The following is a 25,867-nucleotide window of genomic DNA, read 5'->3' on the forward strand; positions in this document are numbered from 1 at the left end:
TATGTCATGACCTCACTTAAGTGGAACACTATATCATAACCCAGAGATTTGTCCCAGTCCCAGAGTCTGACAGACTGTCTGGTCCCTATTCCTAATGAGGGGTTGTGTTGGGGCCCAGGTGGAGGGAGGGGATTTGGGGGTTCAGACTGCGGGGAAGCCAGGGTCTCCCTCTTCAACGCCCTCCTCCCCCTCAGCCCACCCTCCCCACTGGGACATTCTCAAGCTTTTCACACCGAAAAGGAAAAAAAATGTTATTTTTAGATACATTTTATGAATAACTTTTGTTATGAATATGGCTGGTAACCATTGTGTATGTTATTAAAGATACAAAATGTTGGGAAAAAAACAAAAAACCAAAAAAAAAAATTTTAAAACCACCACCCTCCCTGCACTATCACCCCATTCCCCAGACCTTCTTGCCCCCACCCTCCTGGTCTGTGGACCTCCCTCTGCTCTGAGCCCAGGGAGGGGGAAGAAGCCAGGGGGTAAGGGTGGCCCTGGGAACCTGGCTCTGGGTCCCCACTTCCTCTCCCAGTGCCGGGCTGGGTGGGGTGTCAGGTTTATTTATGTACCTCTTGCACACTCATCAACCTATGCAAGTCCCCCACCCCGGCCCTCCATGTTTCTGTGCCTTTGCTCATCCCCTCAATCTCCCAGGGCTTCTCCAGTCCCCCTCCCACTAGCTGCAGGAAGTGGGATGGATGGGCCACCTCGTTTGGAATCAGCAGGGTGTCCCTCTCATGGGACCCTCCCCTCTCCCCAGCCTGTCCTGTCTAGTTCACTCTCCATCAGGGTGAGCTGACTGTGCCTGGCACTGGGAGATGGTGAGGGACACCGTCTCACACACACAGGGAGGCAAGAGCTGCCGCCCACCCCACCTGACAGCAGAGTGTGCAGGACGCAGGCGGCCCCACTCTGATGGGCAGGACCCTGACCCTCTCCCGCTCCAGCCCCCTCCCCAGGCCCTCCATGATTTCGTCCTCCCCACCCACTTCTGTCCCCAGCCCCACTGGCAGAATCAGCTTTGAGTAACTGTACAGTTTTTCTCGCTGTTGGAGAAGACTTATTTGTTGGAGTTTCACTTGTTTAATGGTCTGGGCTTATTTTGGAAAAAAAAAAAAAAAAAATTCTGACCTTCGTTGTGCTACATTTTGTGGGAAGCCATTGGCCCTGCCTCTGGCCTGTGTTTCTAAGCCTCAAGCCAAGATCCTTGAGCACCTCGGGGTTGGGGGAGGTGTGTGCTGGGCTGAATGACATCATAGGGGCTGGGAGGGAAAGTAAAGAGAAGTTGACTTTATTAACAGCAAAGGTTCGGGGGTGGGGAATAAACAAGTGAAAGGCTCACAAATAGACCACTAGAAAAGTGCCATCCTGCTCATAATAGTGTCTGAACCAGCCCTGAATGCCCTGGGACTCAGTCACTGTCACTGTCAGCTTCACTGGAATCAGAAGCTGCAGCTTCACTGCCATCCTCCTGGGCCGAGTGCTCGCTGCCACTGGGGAAGGGACTGGCACTGCGGCTGCGGCTGTGGCTCCGCTGGCCACCCCCATTGCTGCCGCTGTCCGAATCATTGTCACTGCCACCTTGGGCCGGTCCTCTGTCCTCATCATCAGAGTCAGCATCGTCCTCTGAATCAGCATCACTGCCAAAGATCTCCTCTTTGTCACGGGCAGCCCGGGCCTCATCCTCGCTGCTCTCGTCCTCACCACTGCCACTCTTGTCACTGGCCTCGTCCCTGTCAACTTCCTCCCGTTCACTCTCGCTGCCCGAACGCTCATCTTCACTGCCCTCCTTCTCACTGCTGCTGCCTTTCTCCTGCTCCTCATCTGGAAGGGAGTGGAGAGAGGTGAGACCCACTTTTCCAACTTCCCAGGGCTCCCAGAGTCTGGCCTGTCCAGATTTACCTGAGCCCCCAACTTCTTTCTCTTCTGTCTCCATCTCCTCTTCCTCTTCCTCCTCCGGTTCGTGGTTTTCTAGCTGGGCCTTCCGTGCCTCCTGGAAGCAGCAAGATTGGAATGAGGGGAAGGAGGGTGTTCTGTTGTTTGTCCCCCTCCTCACCTGCAACCACCACCCTCCCTGCCATGGGTGCTCTGGGCCAGTGGTGCTTGTTACCTGAGCTTCCAATTCCTTCTCATTCATGTCCCGATGTTTGACCACAAGCAGGGCGTTGGTGCCTGACTGAACCCCAGCCTTGGCCCGGCGCTTACTAAGGCGGACTCTGCAGGGGGTAAATTTAGAGGAGAGAAGTAGAAGATGCAGTTAAAGACACACTTCCCACTCCCCCGCCTCCCAGTGAGGGGTCTGGTCTGACTTGGTTCCCCATCAATACTTAGAGTAAATGGGAGTAAATACAGATTGAATACGGGCAACTAAGCTCAAGGTATTGAGGGCAGGGGAAAGGAAGGATGGCTCCCATGGCACCAGTTTGGTTGCCCTACACTGTGTGCGTTTTATGGTGTATTTACATAAATATGAGCATGGGCCACTTAACAGGGACACATTCTGAGAAATACATCATGTGAACATCATACAGTGCACTTACACAAATGTACACAGTATAGCCTACTACATACCTAGGCTGTAATGGTGTAGCTTATTGCTCCTAGGCTACAAAGCTGTACAGCATGGGACTGTACTGAATACTGCAGGCAATTGTAACACAATAGTAAGTATTTGTATATCTAAACATAGAAAAGGTACAGTCAAGACACGGTATTCTATCTTAAGGGACCATCATAAGCAGTCCATTGTTGACTGAAACATGCAGTGCATTACTGTATACGTGAATTAGTTAACAACACTTTGAGAAACCAGGAGAATCATCTGAATTTGGGGCTTTTGGAAGATAGGAATTTCTGGATCCACAGCATAGCAACAGTGGGCTGGAAGTGACATCATGCCCTCCATGGTTGCCCAGAACTCCAGGTCACTCAGATGCTACCACGCCACTGCTCTTTTACATTTCCTGCCTGGCCTACAGGGTCAGTTCTTGTAATCTCTGCTTTAAACAGAAACTTAAGACTTCCCGACTCTACACCAGAGGTGCTGGCATAGCAGTAAACTTTCAGCCATCAGAGAAGAGTTTTGGGGTCACATTTTTGAATGTGAGTATTAAGCATTTCATTTAAAACATTCATGCTGGCCGGGTGCGGTGGCTCACGCCTGTAATTCCAACACTTTGGGAGGCCGAGGTGGGTGGATCACAAGGTCAGGAGTTCAAGACCAGCCTGGGCAAGATGATGAAACCCCGTCTCTACTAAAAATACAAAAATTAGCCGGGCGCAGTGGCTCATGCCTATAATCCCAGCACGTTGGGAGGCTGAGGCAGGTGGACCACCTGAGGTCTGGAGTTTGAGACCAGCCTGACCAACATGGAGAAACCCCGTCTATACTAAAAATACAGAATTAGCCGGGTGTGGTGGCGATGCCTGTAATCCCATCTACTCCAGTGGCTGAGGCAGGAGAATGGCTTGAACCTGGGAGGCAGAGGTTGCTATGAGCAGAGATCGCGCCATTGCACTCTGGGCAACAAAAGCGAAACTCCGTCTGGAAAAAAAAAAAAAAAAGCTGGGCATGATGGCGGGTGCCTGTAGTCCCAGCTACTCGGGAGGCTGAGGCAGGAGAATGGCGTGAACCCGGGAGGCAGAGTTTGCAGTGAGTGGAGATCACGCCACTGCACTCCAGCCTGGGTAACAGAGCGAGACTCCGTCTCAAAAAAAAAAAAAAAAAAAAAAAGCTGAGTGTGGTGGCAGGCACCTGTAATCCTAGCTACTCAGGTACTCAGGAGACTGAGGCAGGGGAATCTCTTGAACACGGGAGGCAGAGGTTGCAGTGAGCCAAGATGGCACCACTGCACTGTAGCCTAGGCGACAGAGCAAGACTCTGTCTCAAAAAAAATTAAAAAAAAATTATGCTAATTTTATATATTACTCCATACTTTGGCAATGTTTACTTTCACATGAAGTCTGTTACTAATACTGGGAAACTTGGCCCTCTACCCTGCACAAAAGCTCTAAATGTCTTCTGCATTAAGATTTTCTTTCTGGCTGGGCGCGATAGCTCACACCTGTAATCCCAGCACTTTGGAAGGCCGAGGCAGGCAGATCACCTGAGGTCAGGAGTTCAAGATCAGCCTGGCCAACATGGTGAAACTCCATCTCTACTAAAAATGCAAAAAAAAATTAGCTGGCCATCCTGGCACACGCTTGTGATCCCAGCTGCTCAGGAGGCTGAGGCAGGAGAATCACTTGAACCCAGGAGGTGGAGGTTGCCGTGAGCTGAGATCACACCACTGCACTCTGGCCTGGGCAACAGAGCGACACTCCATCTCAAAAAAAAAAGATTTTCTTTTCTGGCTTCTCCTGTTAGAACCAAGTCCAGCTCATGTGCATGATCAGACATCTGCTGTTCTTGTTTACCAATGTGTATGACAAATTATTAGGTACAAAGGGCCTCCAGCATGGCTCTTGCACGCCCCAGGGTCTTAAGAAGCACAGATCCAGGCTAATCAGATAGGAGCGTGCTGGGTACCTGGTTTCCAACTCATTGTAGTAAACCCCATCACCCTCTCGGAAGATGAAGAAGTAGTTTTCCTCATAGCCCTTGCTAGCTTTGTTCTTCACGTTCCAGTTGTACTCCCGAGCAATTTTGTAGTCATACCTGAGGATAAGGGCACAGGTTCAGTCCCATTTCCTTCCTATCCCTATCCCAATCCCAATCTCCAAAACTTCCCATTCCCCAAAACTTAACCCCAACCCACGCACACATCATCTGGCGCATAGTCCATCTCCTCCTCCTGGTCCCGCTTTCGTTTCTTCAGCGTCTCTTCTACAGGCAGGAAATAGGCCACAAACTGGTTCCCTTCCTCATCCATCATGCCCCTGGTTGGGGGAAAAGGAGTGGCAATGAAGTGTGAGGACAAAAGGCAGCAAGGAGCAGGCCAAGGTGGGCAGCAGGACTGACTACCTAATCATGGCCTGAGACATCATCTCCAATGCAGCTGCGCCACTTGTGTCCTTGGGGGCTGGGTCTGAGTCAAAGATCACCTGAGCACATGGATTGATCCACATCTAGGGAGATGGAGGCATTGGGGTTAGATGGGAACAGGCACAAATAGGCTGTCCCTTTCTACCTCCCACCTTGGGCCTGACCTTAAAGTCTGGGAAGACAGGCATGACCTCCACCGGTGTGACTCGGGGTTTGCTGTAATGCTGGGAGATCTGGTGGGACAAAAACAGGGTGAGGAGGAGCTCTGCAGCCATACCCTTACCTCTCCCCATCCCAGTCCCTCAATTACTGATTTCTGGGCATCCTCAAAAGTCTTCTCAATGGCTGTGATCTGGCTATCCCTGTCTTTGTATATTTCTTCCTCAGTAAACTGCTGCTTCACAGAAACCCCAATCCTAGGAATGAAGAAAAAGGCTTTTAGGGGCCACTGGACACACCTGGCATCTCCACCTTCCCTCTCTTCCTGTTTGCAACTTACTTGACCTCAGGCTTCTCATTGGAGATGCCGTAACGGTTGAACTCAGTGGAGATGTACTCTGTTTTTCGCATCCATGGCACCACCTTCGCGTGCTGCTGGGATCTGGGGTAGGAAATCAGGTGCCTCAGAACCCCACCGCCCTCCTGCTTGTAGGGCCCACCGGAGCCAGTCCCCAGTACCCATTTGCTACCTGCTCACCTCTTGGAGCTGGTGGGGGCCTGAATCTCCTCTTCCAAAAGTTTCTCATCAGCTGGATCTAGAAGAACTAGAGGAGAGCGGGGCAGGGGGAGGGGGGAAGGAGGACCATGAAGGAGGCCCAGGTCCTTTGCTGCCCTAGAGCAGACCCTCCCTGTCTCCCCACACACCATTGGGGTCGATGCGGTAGGTGTCCGGATTGATGAGATCGATGGTGACCCCCAGGTCTGGCTCAGTCAGGAGGTCATGTTTGTGCTGTTTCTCCAAGGAAGTGGCTTTGTACTGGACAAACCTGGGTGAGGAAACACCTCTTGTGGTGTCTGGATTCCAGCTTCACCCCTCACAGCCCTGCTTCTCAGAAGCGAAGCTTCTTTGGGGAGGAACTCAGAATGACGTGTCCCCCATGGCGGAGTCTGAAAGCTGGCTCCCCAGTGGGAAGGGACTTGGACACTGCTTGCTCCATTCATTAACAATTGAGCAGCTACTACTATGTGCTAGGCAGGTACTGTGCTAGGCCCTGAGCAAACAGCAGCCGACGAGACAAGCAGCCCCTGCCTTCAAATAACTCATACCTGAATAGTTTTCCCATTGCTTAGTCTCACCTGTTCTGGTCGAAGGGGTAGGTGATGAACTTGGGGTCGAAGGGGATATCAGGGAGGCTATTGCAGTACTTGACTCGGCAGACCACTCCAGACCTAGGAACGTTAGTGGCTCAAAAGTGGGTCCCCGCTGTCCCACCTCTGCTCCCAGCCCCACTGCCCCACCACTCCTGGGAAAGCACAGTGAGGCTCACCTCTCAGGCAGAGTCCGGTGGGAATTGGGCCTAGTGGAGAAGAAAGACAGTGATAGGTGGAGAGGACGGGATTGACAGGAGAATGAAAAAGGTCCCCAACCTTTCAAAAAGTAGAAGGAGGGGTGACAAATGCTGGTTTCTTTTGGTGGTGGGGGGTGTCCAAATGCTTTAACGGAGGGAGACAAATGTTCAACTTATTTAGGAAGAGCCCCCAAAAGCGCTAATGAACAAGGCCAAGTGCTCAATCCCTTTTGCAGGGGATGGCTTCAAGTGCTTTAATAAAGAACCATGTACTCAATCGTCTTTGGAAGAGGGGTCTTCAAACGCTTGACTGGAAGGATCTCTTCTGGAAAGTCTCCAAAACCTTAATCCCTGAAGTGCACGGCGGGGAGGAGGGGAACACCTGAATCTCAGAAGGAACCCGCCCCCTTCGTCAAAGGTGAGCGCTCCGTGACGTCAGGGGCAGACCTGGGGGCTGGTCACGTTGTCCAGCAGAAACCCTCTCCCGATCCCCCGCCTTGCTGAAACAGAAAACCGTGGCGCCTACCTGTGGCCATCCTCCCGCTGGGCCTGGGTCTGGATGGTGGGCGCCATAGCGACGAGGCGACGGCAGCCCGGACGGGGTCCTAGCGGAGCCGAAGGGGGACGCGGAGGGGCGTGCCGACTTCAGGGGACGCCTGATCCAAGGCAGGCCCAGGCTGGCGCCGCTCCCCGCGGAAAGTGGGTTAAGATGAGGTGGGCGGGCAAGCAGTGCTCCAGCGAGACTCAGGTGAACTCGCAGGCAGCACCAGGGACGGACTTGAAGCTCCTGTTCCACCAACTGCCGCCAAGACGCTGAGGACCCAACGGGGGCTCCTCAGGGCGCGACGCCTTCGGGGAAATGAAGTCCGGAACGGAACCACACACGGATTGGCGAGCGTCTGGGTGAAGGGCGGAGCAAGGGAGAGAGATGCTTCTGTGATTGGTGAAAAGATATCTCAGTCTGGACCTCGGATTTGAGAGTAACGTAACGTAGGAGCACCTCCTTCCCTTCCATTGGCTTAATTGCCTGGGAGGCGGGATAACTAGCAAATGGGGACTAGAAATAGGGATGCTGAACAGCAACGCGGAGAGACGCAGTTGTGACGCACTTCCAGCGGTCTACGCGAGGAAGATGGCTGCATCCCAGCAGCAAGCTTCAGCGGCTTCCTCAGCTGCTGGTGTATCGGGTTCTAGTTCAGCTGGCGGCCCGGGTCCCCAGCAGCAGCCGCAACCGCCAGCACAACTGGTGGGCCCTGCCCAGAGCGGCCTGCTGCAGCAACAGCAACAGGACTTCGATCCTGTGCAGCGTTATAAGATGCTCATCCCGCAGCTGAAGGAGAGTCTACAGGTGATTGGCCTTAAGCAGCGAGAAGCAAACTGCATTTGGTAGTCTAACTTCAGAGGGGCGGGCCGAGGGCCAGGTTAATTGTAGAGAGTGCTAGGTAGAAAGAGAAGTAGAACCTGCTGTTTTGACCTGGCGCGGTGGCCCACGCCTGTGTTCCCATGCCTGCCATCCCAGCACTTTGGGAGGCTGAGGCGGGCGGATCACTTGAGGTCAGGAGTTTTAGACCAGCCTAGTGAAACCCCGTCTCTACTAAAAATACAAAAATTAGCCAGGCATGGTGGCGCGCACCTGTAATTACATCTACTCGGGAGGCTGAGGCAGGAGAATCGGTGGAACCCAGGAAGCGGAGGTTGCAGTGAGCCGAGATCGTGCCATTGCACTCCAGCCTGGGCAACACAGCGAGACTCCGTCAAAAAAAAAAAAAAAAACCTGTTGTTTTATGCGAGACCTAAGCGAAGCTCGGCAGAGATGATGGAATCAGCGCTGATGTTGAGGCTGGGACTGGCCGGAGGAGTGAGGGGTTGTTTAAAGGAGAACTGAGCTCTGGTCGTTAAAGCCTGAGGAGAGGACTGGCTTATACCGAGATTCTGCCCTTGATTGATAGGTGAGGGAGGACGCTTAGATTATTGGTGAGAAGCTCAGGTGAGAGCGGGCCTCTGGGAGGATGGAGTGGTGACAGCTATAGGAATAGAAACAAGTATTTGGAAAGTCAGGAGGGAAGGTGTCAGTTGAAAAGAAGACCTGAGATTGAGTGATCTTAAGGAAGAGTGTTCCCTTTTGTTTTTCCATTTCCCACGTGTTTTGTTTTTGTTTTGACTAGACCTTGATGAAGGTTGCAGCACAAAACTTGATTCAGAACACTAACATCGACAACGGACAGTGAGTGCAGCCCCCTTTCCCAGGATATTCTGTTGCCTCCCCAGTCTTTGAAATTCATCTTTCTTTCTCCTCCCTGCCCACCTCACCTCCTATATTTATTTATTTATTTATTTATTTTTTGAGACAGGGTCTCCCTCTGTCACCCAGGCTGGAATACAGTGGCACGATCTTGGCTCATTGCAGTCTTGAACACCTGAACTCAGGTGATCCTCTTGCCTCTGCCTCCCAAGTAGCCAGGACTACAGGCATGGCTACAGACTACAGATGCCTGGCTAAGTTGTAAGATTTTTTATAGAGACAGAGTCTTGCTGTGTTGCCCAGGCTGGTCTCAAACTCCTAGCCTCTAGCGATCCCCTCAGCCTCACGAATCACTCCTCCTATTTTATTTTATTTTATTTTTGTTGTTTTGTCGAGACAGGGTCTTGCCATGTTGCCCAGGCTGGTCTCAAACTCCTGGGTTCAAACAGTCCTTCCACCTTGGCCTCCCAGAGTGCTGCAATGACAGTCATGAACCATCACAACCAGTCTTTTCCTTTTATTTCTTTTCTTTTCTTTTTTTTTTTTTTGGAGATAAGAGTCTTGCTCTGTCGCCCAGGCTGGAGTGCAGTGGCACAGTCTCGGCTCACTGCAACCTCTGCCTCCTGGGTTCAAACGATTGTCCTGCTTCAGCCTGCCAAGTAGCTGGGACTACAGGCATGTGCCAGCACATCTGGCTGATTTTTGTATTTTTAGTAGAGATGGGGTTTCACCATGTTGTCCAGGCTGGTCTCGAACTCCTGACGACCTCAGGTGATCTGCTCACCTCAGCCTCCCAAAGTGCTGGGATTACAGGCATGAGCCACCGTGCCCAGCCTCCTTTTTTTTTTAAACCCCACCAGTTTTCAACCACTACTTCAGATCCCCTGGGCCTGTACCTGGTTTCCTGTTGGACACTTGGTTGGGTAGATACTGGTGTCCCAGAGATTAGAAATCAATTCTTCAGACATCCTTTTTTCCTGGTCTGTAGAAAGAGCAGTGATGGACCCATACAGCGCTTTGACAAGTGCCTGGAGGAGTTCTACGCACTCTGTGACCAGCTGGAGCTCTGCCTGGTGAGAAGCCTTCTGGACACGGGGTAACGACAGCCCTGTCCCAGTCTCCGGGGTCTTCAGAAACCCTCAGTCAGTCAGTCAACTCGCACTCAACTGGGGACCTCCTGTGGGCCAGACCTGTGCTTCCACCAACACTGAGGACCCGGGGTTGCTCTGATCCTTGCCCTCACAGAGCTTTCAGTTGAGTGGAATAATAAGCACACCCCTCAACAGTGACAGCTCAGAGTGGTCAGTGCTGTGATAGGAGAAGCTTAGGCCAGAGTGGTTAGGGTTATGATTGGGGAGGCACAGGCAGAGGGATCAGGGCTGGGATGCAGAAATCTCAGCAGTGGAAGCACTGGGTGGGGATAGGAAGAGAGTGGCGGCCGGGCGCGGTGGCTCAAGCCTGTAATCCCAGCACTTTGGGAGGCTGAGATGGGCGGATCACGAGGTCAGGAGATCGAAACCATCCTGGCTAACACAGTGAAACCCCATCTCTACTAAAAAATACAAAAAACTTGCCGGACGAGGTGGCGGGCGCCTGTAGTCCCAGCTACTCGGGAGGCTGAGGCAGGAGAATGGCGTGAACCTGGGAGGTGGAGTTTGCAGTGAGCCGAGATCCGGCCACTGCACTCCAGCCTGGGCGACAGAGCGAGACTCCGCCTCAAAAAAAAAAAAAAAAAAAAAAGGAAGAGAGTGGCTTAGGGAAGGCTACTGCTAGAGAGCACATCTGACCAGGTCTGAAACAAAGAAGGGAAGAGGGGCAGGAGTTGAGAGGAGGGCAAGTGACTAAGAATACAGCCTCTGGAGTCAGATGCACCAACAATCTCTACCTCTGACCTCTGGGTTCCTCCTTAGGAAAATGGAGTTTCCAGGAAAACTTAGATTATGCATGTAAACTACTTAACATGATACTGGGCATATGGCAAATGTGTACTGTGGTATCATCATTATTTTGGACTGGTTTTTTTTGTCGGGGAGACGAGGTGGGGACAGTCTTCATTCTGTCACCTAGGCTGGAGTATAGTGGCACCATCTCAGCTCACTGCAGCCTCCTCCTCCTGGTTTCAAGTGATTCTGGTGCCTCAGCCTCCCAAGTAGCTGGGACTATAGGTGCACACTACCACGCCTGGCTCATTTTTATATTTTTAGTAGACACGGGGTTTCACCATTTTGGCCAGGCTGGTCTTGAACTCCTGGCCCCAAAGTGATCTACCCGCCTCAGTCTCCTTAAGTGCTGGGATTACAGGCATGAGCCACTGCACCCAGCCTTTTCTGTTTTTGAGACGGAGTCTCACTCTGTCGCCAGGCTGGAGTGCAGTGACGCAATTTCGCTCACTGCAACCTCGGCCTCCCAGGTTCAAGCGATTCTCTTGCCTCAGCCTCCTGAGTAACTGGGACTACAGGCACGCACCACCACGCCCAGCAAATTTTTGTATTTTTAGTAGAGACGGGGTTTCACCACGTTGGCCAGGATGGTCTTGACCTTGTGATCCGCCCGTCTCGGCCTTGCAAAGTGCTGGGATTACAGGTGTGAGCTACCTGCACCTGGTCCTTTTTTTTTTTTTTTGAGTCAGAGTCTCACTCTGTCGCCCAGGCTGGACTGCAGTGGCACAGTCTCGGCTCACTGCAGCCTCTACTTCTGGGCTGAAGTGATTCTCCCACCTCAACCTTCCAAGTAGCTGGGACTACAGGCATGCGCCGCTATGCCTGGCTAATTTTTGTATTTTTTGTGGAGATGGGGTTTTGCCATGTTGACCAGGCTAGTCTTGAATGCCTGGGGTCAAGCAATTCACCCACCTCAGCCTCCCAAAGTGGGATTACAGACCACTGTGCCTGGCCTGTCCTGGGTTTTGAAGGAAAAGTGAGAGGTTGAGAAGCTTAGTTGTGTCAGAACCATGTTCCAACTGGAGGGAATAATATTTGCTTTAAATTTGTTTTAGGAACATCAAGTAATTCAGTCTGGCTGAGGTGTGGTAGGCATAGGAGCTTGCTGGATTTTGAATATAATCCTACGGGCACTGGGGAGGCATGGAGGGTTTCAAGCAGGGAAGAACATGGACCTATCTGCTTTTTAGGAATATGCCTCTGCCTGGCAAATGAGGGGTGGGTTCAAGGGGCTGAGACTGGAGGCAGGAGCCCAAGGACGCAGCCATGGCATGATCCAAGTATGCCTGGACTGGGCTCCACCAGGGCGGGGCCATGAGGAAATGGGGAAGACTGGGGGAACTTGAGAGGCTTCGCGTGCAGGGCTTTGTATGCGGCCCACAGGACTGGTGTGCTGGAAGGAGCTAACATTTCTGGGATGAGGCCCAGGGCTCTGGTTTAGAATGGAGGACTGTCCCTGAAACAGGGACCTAGGAGAAGCAGTTTTGGGGAGCATAAGAGCCCTACGAATGTCAGGGGGAGGCCGGCGACAGTGTGGGCACCATTGGTGCAGAGGGGGATACTGAGTGGTGTGTGTGGCTGTGACAGCTCTGGGAGGGCTTGAACAGTGAGAGAAGATGGGGCCTGGGAATGGCTACCCTTAGGTAGTGTAAGAAGTACCTAGAGCCGGGCGCGGTGGCTCAAGCCTGTAATCCCAGCACTTTGGGAGGCCGAGACGGGCGGATCACGAGGTCAGGAGATCGAGACCATCCTGGCTAACACGGTGAAACCCCGTCTCTACTAAAAATACAAAAATCTAGCCGGGCGAGGTGGCGGGCGCCTGTAGTCCCAGCTACTCGGGAGGCTGAGGCAAGAGAATGGCGTAAACCCGGAGGCGGAGCTTGCAGTGAGCTGAGATCCGGCCACTGCACTCCAGCCCGGGAGAGCGAGACTCCGTCTCAAAAAAAAAAAAAAAAAAAGGCCGGGCGCGGTGGCTCAAGCCTGTAATCCCAGCACTTTGGGAGGCCGAGACGGGCGGATCACGAGGTCAGGAGATCGAGACCATCCTGGCTAACACGGTGAAACCCCGTCTCTACTAAAAATACAAAAAAACTAGCCGGGCGAGATGGCGGGCGCCTGTAGTCCCAGCTACTCGGGAGGCTGAGGCAAGAGAATGGCATAAACCCGGGAGGTGGAGCTTGCAGTGAGCTGAGATCTGGCCACTGCACTCCAGTCCCGGCGACAGAGCGAGACTCCGCCTCAAAAAAAAAAAAAAAAAAAAAAGAAGTACCTAGAGCTGGCCAGGAGCACTGGTTCATGTCTGTAACCCTAGCACTTTGGGAGGCTGAGGCGGGCACATCACAAGGTCAGGAGTTCGAGACCAGCCTGGCCAACATGGCGAAACCCTGTCTCTACTAAAAATACAAAAATTAGCCAGGCGTGATGGTATGCGCCTGTAATCCCAGCTACTTGAATGAGACAGGAGAATCTCTTGAACCCGGGAGGTGGAGGTTGCAGTGAGCCGAGATGGCGCCACGGCACTCCAGCCTGGGTAACAGAGCAAGACTCTGTCTCCAAAAAGAAAAAGGGCTGGGCACAGTGGCTCACACCTGTAATCCCAGTACTTTGGGAGGCTGAGGCGGGTGGATCACCTGAGGTAATGAGTTTGAGACCAGCGTGGCCAATGTGATGAAACCCTATCTCTACTAAAAATACAAAAAAATTATCCGGGCTTGGTGGCGGGCGCCTGTAATCCCAGCTACTCGGGAGGATAAGGCAGGAGAATCACTTGAACCCAGGGAGCAGAGGTTGCAGTGAGCTGAGATCACGCCATTGCACTCCAGCCTGGGCGACAAGACTGAAACTCCATCTCAAAAAAAAAAAAAAAAGACAGTAGTACCTAGAGTAGCCAGAGAAGCAGGCGGCAAACCAGGGGCGGGCGCCATCCGAGATGCCACTGCCAACACCAGACCTGGAACTGGGGCAGTAACAATAATAGTAGCTAACATTTCTTGGCACTTTAAACGGTGTGCCAGGATCTGTGCCTGTGTTTCACACACCTGCTCTCACTGTTCTCACCTTATGAGGTAGGAAGAGGTGGTTATTAAACCCGTTTTCCAAAGAGGAAACTGAGGCTCAGAAAAGAGTAGCCGCCATGCCTCCAGGTTCCCCAGCAAGTGACTGGCAGGGCCAACCTCTGACTCCAAGACCTGGGAAATCCAGAGGCCAAGCCGACAACCCCCAGCTGGCCCTTGGGGTGGGGTAGAATGACCTGGGGTGGAGCTGATGCTGTCCCCTTGCCTGCCTGTCCACAGCGCCTGGCGCATGAGTGCCTGTCACAGAGCTGTGACAGTGCCAAGCACTCTCCCACGCTGGTGCCCACAGCCACCAAGCCCGACGCAGTGCAGCCTGACAGCCTCCCCTACCCACAGTACCTGGCGGTCATCAAAGCCCAGATTTCCTGTGCCAAGGACATTCACACCGCCCTGCTGGACTGTGCCAACAAGGTCACGGGCAAGACACCTGCACCACCTGCTGGCCCTGGGGGCACCCTGTGAAGTGGGGGGCAGGGAGTGGGGCAGGCAGTGGTTGGAGGGTGGTGTGCAAAGGGAATGAAAAGCATCCTGGGCCTAAACACAGCAGCCTCCTCTCTTTTCCTGCCTGAGCACTGCGGCGGGAGCCAGCAGGGGGCAGCAGAGGCCGACAGGGAGCTCGCAGGCCGGGTCCCTGCCTCCCTGCCCCTTCTTCCTGCTCCCCCTCCTAGCCCAGGGTAGACTTTGGACTGTGTGTGTTGATGACCTCTCTGTTCCACAGGCCCTCCCTCAACCTGGCCTGGGTGTGGAACCCTGGCTGTCCCCTCTCCCTCATTCCTTCCTGACTGTCTCCAGCTGGGAGGTGGTCTCTGTGCACCACTCTTCTGTCTCTATTACAGTTGTCTCTCTCTCATCCTGTCTCTTTTTGTCCTTGTTTCTGTGTTCCTGTTAATGTGTTTCTCCCCATAGTCCTATGTCTCTCTCTGACTAGTCTCCTTTAGCTGTCTTCTATCCCCAGCTCCTAACTAGGAATCTGTGTCTATGCAGGGAGCCAGCACCCCGGGTTATCTGGGGCTAAGGGAAGGGACATCATTTCCAGGGGCCACAGCCAAGCCCAGAGTCCCCCAGCAGCTCACATGTCAGCCCAGACCCCAGGGTCTTGGCCTAGGAGAGGAGCAGTGGAGGGGCCCAGGCTCTGAGCTCCACAGGTTTGAGCAGGGAGCAACTCAGGCCCCCACCCAAGCCTGCGTCAGCGGAACTTGAGTGAGGGGCGTTGTGCAATCTGTGGCAAGGCTGGCCCAGCTGGATGCCTGGGTCCCAGTATTTTTAGCCCCAAAGGAGAAGTGAAAAGGCCCCAGCCGCAGTGAGTCATCAGTCCTGGGGAAGAACCCAGGCGCCTGAGCCCCAGCTCCGGGAAGCAGGCACTGGGGAGGGGGCTTCAAGGAGGGAGTGCCCCCTCAGACTCCCTCCTTCCCTGGGAGCTTCAGGAAGTTCAGCCTTGGCCTTCAGGCCTGAGCAAGTGCAGGGCGGAGCTACCAGCCCAGGCTCAGATGTTGGGGTGTGAAAGCCTCAAGTGACTCAGTCTGGTTGGAGAACTGCCCCACCCAGTGTCTTCTGTGCCATGGTTCCCACATTCCCACTCAGTGGCCTCCTGTCCTGGACCCCATGTCTGCAAGGAAACCCCAGGATCATGGATACCTCTGTGATTCATGCTGAGCCCAAGTCCCCACACTGGAAAACTGGGAAATGGCCAGCCATGTGTGTCCCAGGAAATTCCTTCCCTTGTTCTTCCTTGAAGTGCCCGAGCATGTAGGGCAGGAAGGAAGGCTGAAGCACTGTCCCTAAGAGGAATTTCTCCTTCAGGGAAGCCTCAGTTTTGCCCGTTTATCTAATTGAATCAGTTTTCTACCCAATCCCCCAATTTTGTAGGATAATCTTCCTTATCTAAAGTCAACTGATTGTGAACTTTCATCACATCTACAACACTTCCATGGCAACAGCTAGATGAGTGTTTGATTGAATAACCGGGACTGTAGCCCGTCCAAGTTGACACACAAAACTGACCATCGGACTGGGTGCAGTGGCTCACAGCTGTAATCCCAACACTTTGGGAGCCCGAGGTGGGCGGATCACAAGGTCAGGAGTTCAAGACCAGCCTGGCCAACATGGTGAAACCCATGTTTACTAAAAATACAAAAAAGTAGCCAGGCGTGGTGGCACATGCCTGTAATGCCAGCTACTCGGGAAGCTGAGGCAGGAGAATCGCTTGAACCTGGGAGGCAGAGGTTGCAGTGAGCCAAGATTGTACCATTGCACTCCAGCCTGGGCGACAGGGCAAGACTGTGTCTCAAAAAAATAAAAAACTGACCATCTAGTCATTGTCATCTGGGCACCTTCACACATCTCCTTAACCACACTTAATCTCCAAATAAGTATGATAGCATAGTCATAGTCCCACCCAACATGATACAGTTATCTTGCATACAACTGAAAACCACTAACCCTTTCCCTAGCAGAGCCCACCAGCAGTGGTGGAGATGTCAGTCCATGAGCACACACACAAGACAGGGACTGCTGGCCCTCCCAGGTGGTGTCAACACAACATCACACACAGGTGGGGGCCTGATAGCCCAGCACCCATGATACAGGGGCTACCAATGCTTAAAACCACACCCAGGGAGGCCACAGAGGCGCTCAGTGCGTGGTGGGGTGATAGATGCACATTTACCAGGCACAGGGTGGAGGTGGGCACCAGGAAGTTGCATTCACTCAGCAAACGTACTGGGTATCTTGTGCCCAAGCCCTGTATTTGTGGAGCTGATACTCTAGTGAGAGACAGTAAATGTGATAAAAGTAAAACATATCAGATGGTGAAAAATTAAAGCAGAAAAGTGAGATGAGAGGTGGAGATGTTGGGGCCAGGCACAGTGGCCCAGGCCTGTAATCCCATCAGTTTGGGAGATGCAGGCAGTTGGATGGCTTGAGCCCGGGATTTCAAGACCAGTCTGGGCAACATAGCAAAAGCCCGTATCTGCCAAAAAAAATTGAAAAATTAGCCAGGTGTGGTGGTGCGTGCCCAGATTCCCAGGTACTCAGAGGCTGAGAGGTGGGAAGATGCCTTCAGCTTGAAAGGTCGAGGCTGCGGTGAGCTGTGATTGCACCACTGCACTCCAGCTTGGTTGACGGAGACCCTGTTTTTTTAAAAAAGAAGCGGAGGTGTTTACACAAGCAAAATACTCCTTTTTTTCAGTGTAATTCAGTTGACCCAAAAAAAGTGGAAATGTATAATTAAAAAACATACTTAGGAGCAAATCTAACATGCAATGTAATATCTGCATATGGAGAATTGTGTTACTTTATTGAAAAACATTAAAAGTTTGAGAAAAGTTGGACTGTGGTTTTGTGAGCATTCATTACAGCTTATATATGTTCCATGTATTTATTATTAAATAGATGACAAGGGTTTTCTTGTTTATATATTTTTGAGATGAGTCTCACTCTTTCGCCCAGGCTGGAGTGCAATGACGCCATCTTGGCTCACTGCAACCTCCGCCTCCTGGGTTCAAGTGATTCTCCTGCCTTAGCCTTCCGACTAGCTGGGATTACAGGAGTGCATCACCACGCGCGGCTAATTTTTATATTTTTAGTAGAGACGGGTTTTCACCATGTTGGCCAGGCTGGTCTTGAGCTTCTGACCTCAAGTGATCTGCCCGCCTCAGTCTCCCAAAATTCTGGGATTACAGGCACCGGCACCGGCACCAGCCACCAGCCACCACGCCAGGCCTTTTGTTTATTATTATTATTATTATTTTTTTTTTTTTTTTGAGGCGGAGTCTCGCTCTGTCGCCCAGGCTGGAGTGCAGTGGCCGGATCTCAGCTCACTGCAAGCTCTGCCTCCCGGGTTTACGCCATTCTCCTGCCTCAGCCTCCCGAGTAGCTGGGACTACAGGCGCCCGCCACCTCGCCCGGCTAGTTTTTGTATTTTTAGTAGAGACGGGGTTTCACTGTATTAGCCAGGAGGGTCTCGATCTCCTGACCTCATGATCCGCCCGTCTCGGCCTCCCAAAGTGCTGGGATTACAGGCTTGAGCCACCGCGCCCGGCCTATTTTTTTAAATTCTTGACAGAGGTCAAGGAAGGCCTCACTGAGAAGACGGTATTAGAGCAGCCCCAAAGGAAAGGGAATAAGCTTGGGGACATCCACACATCCAGGCAAGAGTGCTCCAGACAGAGGGAACTGCAAGTGCCAGGGACCTGGGACAGGAATGTGCTGGGGTTTATGGAACACATGAAAAGGAGGCTTGGGCACAATGAGGGAGCAGGGATAGGAGAGGAAATCCAGACAGGTCACAGAGGGCCTTGGTGAGGACTTAGCTTTGCTAGATAACTAAACCCAGAGGGAGATTACACAGTCTGGTGCACACTGCACGCTCCAGGGAGGGGGTGGATGTGAGGTGCACAGCCACCACAAAACAGTGGGGACTCGGGCACACAGCATGCTTGCCCCCCTGCAGAGCTAACCTACTATCCTACAGTCATGGTGCCCCCCAGGGACCCCATCCCATTGACAGTCCCACAGACAGATACCTTCAGGGAGCGACCCAGCCACATGAATACACAAACAACCCTCTAACCACCACTTAACCCGATAAGCTATCTCTCACCCCATCGCAGACTTTGCCCATCACAGGCTGACTCAGCCCTGTCCTTAGCCCAGCACTATCAGAGGCAGCCTCATTGGCCCTGCCCCAGCTTCTCAGGTGCTAGTGTCTGCACGTCTGCTCTGCCCACGGAGGCCGACACAAGAACGGTGACATGGAGGGGGGGAGCTCGCCAGCTACTCGCCCCATCACGCGGGCTGTAGACGTCAGAAACCAAAGTTCATCAGTTTCACTGCCTTGTGACTTGGGCCACAGGAACTGCATTCAGACGCTGGCCTACTGTGATCTGCACATGCAGTCTCAGACGCCCACGACAAAGGACGTGGACATACGTGAACACTATTCACACATCTGGGGACTAGACACACTGAGCCACAAAGGCCTTGCGCACGGCCACAGCTGCAAAGTCATGGATGCTGACACAGCTTCAAATGTGTGTGCCAGGTGTGGTGGCACGTGCCTGTAGTCCCAGCTACCTGGGAGGCTGAAGTGGGAGGATCGATTCAGCCCAGGAGGTCGAGGCTTCAGTGAGCCGAGATTGTACCGCTGCACTCCAGCCTGGGCAACAGAGCGAGACCGTCTCAAAGCAACACACACACACACGAAGTTGTGTGTGCACAGAGCCTCAGACACGGGGGAGGGCAGAGTCATTCCCTCACCCAGGCACCTGCGCTGAGTTACACACACTTAGTCACTGCAGATCCCACAGTGGCTCAGAGCAACACACAGATAAGCAGGTGGGGATGAAAACCTCATGTTCTTAAGAATGTCACCTCAAAGACAAATTGCAGTACAGTTACAACAGAGCATCCACCCCACACCCAGAGATGGCCAAAGCACACACGGTACAGTCGATCACACAGGCGGTTTCACACATTGATTCACACAGCCAAGTCATGCGGGATTGTATGCACACAGCCTTCTCACAGGAAACTGGGCACACTTGTGCCCCTCACCTTCCCCCACTGCATACCCAGGCACACCGGATCTCTCACCCCCAGATGCCAAGGCGCACCTTTGCACCCGCAAGCACACACACTGTTCACACAAGGGGGTACACATGCCGGCTAGCCCGGCCCGCCGCCCACGCAGTCGCAGGCCGGGGTACACTCGGCCAGCCCCGCCCTTGGCCACGCCCAATCAGGCCCAGGCAATCACGCCAGGCGTACACACGGCGCGGGCACACGTGCCTCGGGTATACGGTCCCCAGCTCGCCCGCGCACTCGGCCGGCTCTCACACCCCCGCGTTTCCCGTCCCCGCTTGTTTTTCTGGAAACTCTGCTCTCCGCTCCCCTCCCCCTAGGCAGGAAGTGTTGGCTGTATTTTTAGCCTCTCTGGTTTCCGCCCCTTTCCTTCTCTTCTCGCCCGCCCAGGACTGGCCCCAGCGCCCCGCGGGGGACCCCGGCCATCCCCTTCCCCACCGTCATTCCAGAGGGGATTCCCGGCCGCCGCTGGGGCCGCGGATTTTCCCGCTGGCTACGTGGGGAGCAGGGAGGAGTCCTGCCGTGAACTTCGTCCTGGCCTGGGACGCCCGAGACCTGGGGGGAGGGCTGAGGGCCTGGTCTCTTGGATCTGAGGGAGGACGGGCTGGGGGTCTCCCGAGTCTGAGGGAGGAGGGGTTAGGGGCCTGGACCGCTGGATCTGAGGGAGGAGGAGCTGGGGGCCTGGACCCCTGGGTCTGAGGGAGAAGGGGCTGGGGTCTCAGGGGGCCTGAGGATCTGAGGGAGGAGGGACTGGTGGCCTGGATCCCTGGGTCTGAGGGAGGAGGGGTTGGGGCCTGGACCCCTGGATCCGAGGGAGGAGGGGCTGGGGGCCTGGACTCCTGAGTCTGAGGGAGGAGGGGCTGGGGACTCAGGCCCCTGGGTTACTGCGAGGGAGGAGGGACTGAGGCCTTGGCTCCTGGGTCCCCAGGTCTGTGGGTTTGGGGAGGTGGAGGACCAGTCCTTCTGCGAGCAAAGGATCCCCCTCCTTTGAGAATGGCCCTATCCCAAAAGTCCTGACTCGGGGCGATGACTCAGCAGATGGGAGAGAGGAGGGGGACAGGCTGACTCAGGGATGGGAAATGCTCCCAGTATCCAGGGAGTAGAAACTGGAATCCCTCCTCCAGGATCGATCGCAGCCCGAGCTGAGCCGGCCTCCGCAGACCCAAGGGTGCCCCCCACTCCCCTTTCCCCGCCTCAGTCCTATAGGCTGTGTAAGGATTTGGAGCTCGGCCGAGAGGCGGGTCCCAGGTCCCCCTCCTCCCCCCTTTTTCCCCGTTATCCTCGGGGCTCTGTTTACAGGAGACGGGAGCCCTGGTTACAGGAGAGGAACCCGAGTGTCCGGGCTGAATCTCCTCGTCACGGCTTCCAGGAAGCCCCCACTCCCCCGCCCCTTGCGAGTGAGTCACAGGCGAGCAGGAGGCCACAACCGTGCCAGAGCCGCCCGCGGCCCGCCCAGCTCACGAGACCGGCCCGGGAAGGCCCCTCAGCAAGCGCCGCACCAGGGATTCCCCCCCGCCGCTCTCAGACGAAGCAGGTCGACGTGGAGCCTGGCAGAATCTCCCCACCTTAATACAAGCCCGCAGCCTGCAAGAATGAACTTTCCACCATTATAACTGCGCACTGTGGCAATGATTTCTACCCCCGCATTTTCACTCAGGGCAGCCAGCTCTCCAACACCCGTTAAAAAATAAATTGTCTTTCCAGATCTTAAGAGGGTTTTCACTTAGGGCAACCCTTTGATAACAAAAGATGTGCCAGTGTGGGGAATGATCCTTGAAAATGTAGTCTGGGCCAGGCGCGGTGGCTGACACCTGTAATCCCAGCACTTTGTAATCACGTCTCTCAAAGGCGGGTGGATCACGAGGTCAGGAAATCGAGACCCTCCTGGCTAACACGGTGAAATCCCGTCTCTACTAAAAATACAAAAAATTAGCCAGGCCTGGTGGCGGGTGCCTGTAGTCCCAGCTATGCGGGAGGCTGAGGCAGGAGAATGGCGTGAGCCCGGGAGGCGGAGCTTGCAGTGAGCAGAGATCTCCCCACTGCACTCCAGCCTGGGCGCCAGAGCGACACTCCGTCTCAAAATTTAAAAAAAAAAAAAAAAAAAGGAAAATGTAGTCTGAAGGCACACCCCACTGTAAGAGGCCCATCCAGCCATCAACTGGGGATGACCCTTTTTTTTTTCTTTTTGAAAGCTTAAAACAGCTTTCAATCAATGCAACCATCCATTATAGTGAAAGACCTCCACCTTGCCAATCTTGAGTTTTCTTAGAGGGCAAACCTCAACATAATTTCAGGCCCTGGTATGAGGCCTCTGCCATTTGCTAGCTCGAACTAGAAGAGTAATGTTTTTTACCCCCCTGAGAGGGAGTCTCACTCTGTGGCCCAGGCTGGAGTGCAGTGGCGGGATCTTAGGTCATGCAACCTCCGCCTCCTGGGTTCAAGCGACTCTCCCATCACAGCCTGCTCCCTCCCCGCCCCCCAGTAGTGGGACCACAGGTGTGCGACACCACATCCAGCTAATTTTTGTATTTTTGGTAGAAACGGGGATTCACCATGTTGCCCAGACTGGTCTCCAACTCCTGAGCTCTAGTGATCCGCCCGCCTTGGGTGCCCAAAGTGCTAGGGCTACAGGTGTGAGCCAGGCAGGAGAGTAACTTCACTTTGGTTTCCTCCTGCCTTAAATAGGCATACCACCTGGCGTTAGGATTAACGTGCGTAAAGCACTTAGAACTCAGCCTAGGTGAGTTCTCCTTAACTCAGCCTAGAAGAGATCATCTGCCTGAGGATGAGGGGCTAGAGCCGCCCTGTGACTTGGGAAAGGAGGCCCCTTTTCAGCCTTGCCAGGTATCCTGGACCCCAACCCACTCACTCACCCACCCAACCCCAGCAAGTGGGGGGAGGGAGAGCAGTCCAGGTCTCATCTGTCTGGGCTGTTTAGGAGTGAGACAACACAAGGCAGGCAGTTCTCAGAGGATTCCCCTCCAAGGCCTGCTGGCTCTTTCTTGGCACTTTGCTCAGCAGATTTCTTTCTGTAAGTACTTGTTCTCACAGTCTTTCTCCTTTTTGTCCAGTTTTTCTTTTTAATTTTTTTAAATAGTATTTTTTGTAGGGATGGGGTCTCACTGTTGCCCAGGCTGATCTTGAACTCCTGATCTCAGGTACTCCACCTGCCTCACCCTCTCAAAGTGCTGGGATTGGCCGGGCTTGGTGGTTCGCACCTGTAATTCCAGCTCTTTGGGAGGCCGAGGTGGGAGGATCCCTGGAGTCCCGGAGGCGAAGATCACCCTGGGCAACATAGGGAAACCCCGTCTCTAAAAAAATAATAATAAGGAAAGAAAGAAAGAAAAACACAAAAAGTGCTGGGATCACAGGCGTAAGCCACTTGCGCTCAGCCCCTTTCTGTTTCTTTTTGTGATCCTCCCAACCCTCTTCTCCCTCTGAATCTGTCTCTGGGACTGTCTCTGTCTCCTCACCGTCCCTCCCCTCCTCACCCTATCTCTCCCTGTATGTGTCTCTCGATGTGTGTGTCTCTCTGTTTTTCTCTCTGCCTCTCTCCCTGTCTGTCTGTACCCCTCTGCGTGTCTCTCCCCGCCCCCGTCCGTCTGTGTCGCACGCGCACCCCCATCGGGCCTCTGCCCTTGTCAATTGCCCCTGAAGCCCTGCCCCCACCTCCGCCCCAGTTTCCTTCTACACGCCTCAGTCTCCAGCTTTGAAAACTGGGCAGGCGCCCCCCCGATCCGCACCCCCACCGCGACCCCCACCCTTTCCCCACGCACTCCCCGCCCGGTCGCGGCTGTCCACCGGCCAAGCTTAGGGGCGTCCTGGCCCAGGGCTGGGCGGAAGGGAACCAGTCCAGGGCCAGCCGGGCTGCGCCGGGGGCGCGCGTCCGGGAAGCGCCCCTCCTGCCCCGCCCCTGGCCCAGGCCCCGCCCCGTGCCTGCTGTTTAAGTAGCCGGCTCTCCCTGCCAGCCTCAGCCTGACTTCAGCGCTCTGACTCTCGGCCGACTCCCCTCTAATGGCCAACCGCTACACCATGGATCTCACTGCCATCTATGAGGTGAGTCCCCGCCGCACGGCACCCCCGGTACCTGCACGCTTGACTCCCCAGCTCTCTAGTGCCGCAAACTCCATCCCGGGACGCTTGCCTCTCTTCTCCAACTGGGGCTCCCTAGCGCCGCGCCCTCCAGCCTGGGGCCCCTGCCTCCCGCTCAGAGCAGCTTGGTGATTTGGAGGTGAAAATGGAGCCCACGACTCCCGGCTCTTGGCCCAAACATGGGTGGGGCGGCCCGTGCGAGTGGAAAGTCGGAGAACTTTTCTCAGACCTAGACTGCCTGGAGGCGGAAATGGCCCCCATACCTGGCTCACCCCTAGTCGTTGCTGAAGGCGTGGTTTTGCGCGGAGGCGTCTCTGGGGCTGAAGTCTCAGGGTGGGGGGGATCCGACTTCTGTCTCTCCAGTCCCTGACCGTAGTTCTCTGAGAACCCTAAAACCGAAGCCACTCGGACTCCTGGGTCAACTTTGCCCGGTTCCTCCAGTTGTGAAACTGGAGATCCCGACGCGTGGGTCATATCTGGGGAGGGCAAGACACCCAAAATTGGGAAAAAGTGGTGTGCCCTGACTTCGGGGCCCCCTCTTGGTCCAGCCGGGAAAGCCGGGATTCCTGGGTCCCTTGGGATAAGGCCTCGGTCGTGGGTAAACTCAGAACCTCCAAATCTGGGCTCCTGGCATCTGGAACCCAGGGGTTTTTGCAGGCGGGTGGGGCTCAGGCCAGGAGCCCACAAACCGGCCTGGCAAGCTCTAGTTCCCTGCAGCTGGGGTGGGGCGTCGCCCTGCATTTTCAGGTACCTTAACCGACCCATTTCCGCAGAGCCTCCTGTCGCTGAGCCCTGACGTGCCGGTGCCATCCGACCATGGAGGGACTGAGTCCAGCCCAGCCTGGGGTTCCTCGGGACTCTGGAGCCTGAGCCCCTCCGACGCCAGCCCGTCTGGGGTCACCTCCCGCCTGCCTGGCCGCTCCACCAGCCTGGTGGAAGGCCGCAGCTGTGGTTGGGTGCCCCCACCCCCTGGCTTCGCACCGCTGGCTCCCCGCCTGGGCCCCGAGCTGTCACCCTCACCCACTTCACCCACTGCGACCTCCACCACCCCCTCGCGCTACAAGACTGAGCTATGTCGGACCTTCTCAGAGAGTGGACGCTGCCGCTACGGGGCCAAGTGCCAGTTTGCCCATGGCCTGGGCGAGCTGCGCCAGGCCAATCGCCACCCCAAGTACAAGACAGAACTCTGCCACAAGTTCTACCTCCAGGGCCGCTGCCCCTACGGCTCTCGCTGCCACTTCATCCACAACCCCAGCGAAGACCTGGCGGCCCCAGGCCACCCTCCTGTGCTTCGCCAGAGCATCAGCTTCTCCGGCCTGCCCTCCGGCCGCCGGCCCTCACCACCACCACCAGGCCTGGTCGGCCCTTCCCTGTCCTCCAGCTCCTTCTCGCCCTCCAGCTCCCCGCCACCACATGGGGACCTTCCACTGTCACCCTCTGCCTTCTCTGCTGCCCCTGGTACCCCCGTAGCTCGAAGAGACCCCAGCTCACTCTGTTGCCCCTCCTGCCGAAGGGCCACTCCTGTCAGCGTCTGGGGGCCCTTGGGTGGCCTGGTTCGGACCCCCTCTGTACAGTCCCTGGGATCCGACCCTGATGAATATGCCAGCAGCGGCAGCAGCCTGGGGGGCTCTGACTCTCCTGTCTTCGAGGCGGGGGTTTTTGCACCACCCCAGCCCGCGGCAGCCCCCCGGCGACTCCCCATCTTCAACCGCATCTCTGTGTCTGAGTGACAAGTGACTGCCCGGTCAGATCAGCTGGATCTCAGCGCAGAGCCACGTCTGTTGCACTGTGGTCTCTGCATGGACCCCAGGGCTATGGGGACTTGAGGAACAGTAATCAAGTAACCCCCTTTTCCAGAATGCATTAACCCACTCCCCTGACCTCACACTGGGGCAGGTCCCCAAGTGTGCAAGCTCAGTATTCATGGTGGTGGGGTATGGAGTGTCTTCTGAGGTTTTTGGAAAAAAAAAAAAAAAATGTAGCATATTTAAGGGAGGCAATGAGCCCTCTCCCCCACCTCTTCCCTGCCCAAATCTGTCTCATAGAATCTTATGTGCTGTGAATAACAGGCCTTCACTGCCCCTCCAGTTTTTATAGACCTGAGGTTCCAGTGTCTCCTGGTAACCGGAACCTCTCCTGAGGGGGAATCCTGGTGCTCAAATTACCCTCCAAAAGCAAGTAGCCAAAGCCGTTGCCAAACCCCACCCATAAATCAATGGACCCTTTATTTATGACGACTTTATTTATTCTAATATGATTTTATAGTATTTATATATATTGGGTCGTCTGCTTCCCTTGTATTTTTCTTTCTCTTTTTTTGTAATATTGGAAACGACGGTATAATTATTATAAGTAGACTATAATATATTTAGTAATATATATTGTTACCTTAAAAGTCTATTTTTGTGTTTTGGGGCATTTTTAAATAAACGATCTGAGTGTAA

General features: G+C 54.4%; 3 protein-coding genes across 4 annotated transcripts; 2 read left to right on the top strand and 1 right to left on the bottom strand.

The window, feature by feature from the left end:
• Window positions 1-1,272: 1,272 nt before the first annotated feature.
• On the bottom strand, window positions 1,273-24,197 carry PAF1 (PAF1 homolog, Paf1/RNA polymerase II complex component). Its single transcript, XM_033226167.1, has 15 exons — window positions 23,419-24,197; window positions 7,022-7,394; window positions 6,475-6,504; window positions 6,284-6,376; window positions 5,852-5,973; window positions 5,685-5,751; window positions 5,487-5,588; window positions 5,298-5,403; window positions 5,152-5,220; window positions 4,967-5,070; window positions 4,765-4,881; window positions 4,532-4,660; window positions 2,114-2,219; window positions 1,906-1,996; window positions 1,273-1,827 (listed from the first exon to the last, which is right to left on the bottom strand). The coding sequence occupies exons 2-15, from the start codon at window positions 7,066-7,068 to the stop codon at window positions 1,415-1,417; spliced, it is 1,596 nt and encodes a 531-aa protein (XP_033082058.1). The 5' UTR covers window positions 7,069-7,394; window positions 23,419-24,197; the 3' UTR covers window positions 1,273-1,414.
• MED29 (mediator complex subunit 29) lies at window positions 7,522-17,078 on the top strand. Of its 2 annotated transcripts, none has more exons than XM_033226171.1 (4): window positions 7,522-7,843; window positions 8,661-8,719; window positions 9,726-9,810; window positions 13,971-17,078. In XM_033226171.1, exons 1-4 carry the CDS (start codon window positions 7,565-7,567, stop codon window positions 14,211-14,213), a joined length of 666 nt encoding a protein of 221 aa, XP_033082062.1. In that variant the 5' UTR covers window positions 7,522-7,564; the 3' UTR covers window positions 14,214-17,078. The 2 variants fall into 2 exon arrangements, with proteins under 2 accessions (XP_033082062.1, XP_033082061.1); XM_033226170.1 differs by having other exon boundaries at window positions 7,543-7,843; window positions 9,726-9,833.
• On the top strand, window positions 23,232-25,867 carry ZFP36 (ZFP36 ring finger protein). Its single transcript, XM_033226168.1, has 2 exons — window positions 23,232-23,387; window positions 24,197-25,867. Exons 1-2 carry the CDS (start codon window positions 23,346-23,348, stop codon window positions 25,151-25,153), a joined length of 999 nt encoding a protein of 332 aa, XP_033082059.1. The 5' UTR covers window positions 23,232-23,345; the 3' UTR covers window positions 25,154-25,867.

Source organism: Trachypithecus francoisi, unplaced genomic scaffold (genome assembly GCF_009764315.1).
Source record: "Trachypithecus francoisi isolate TF-2019V2 unplaced genomic scaffold, Tfra_2.0 Lachesis_group12, whole genome shotgun sequence".
Classification (NCBI taxonomy): Eukaryota; Metazoa; Chordata; class Mammalia; order Primates; family Cercopithecidae; genus Trachypithecus; species Trachypithecus francoisi.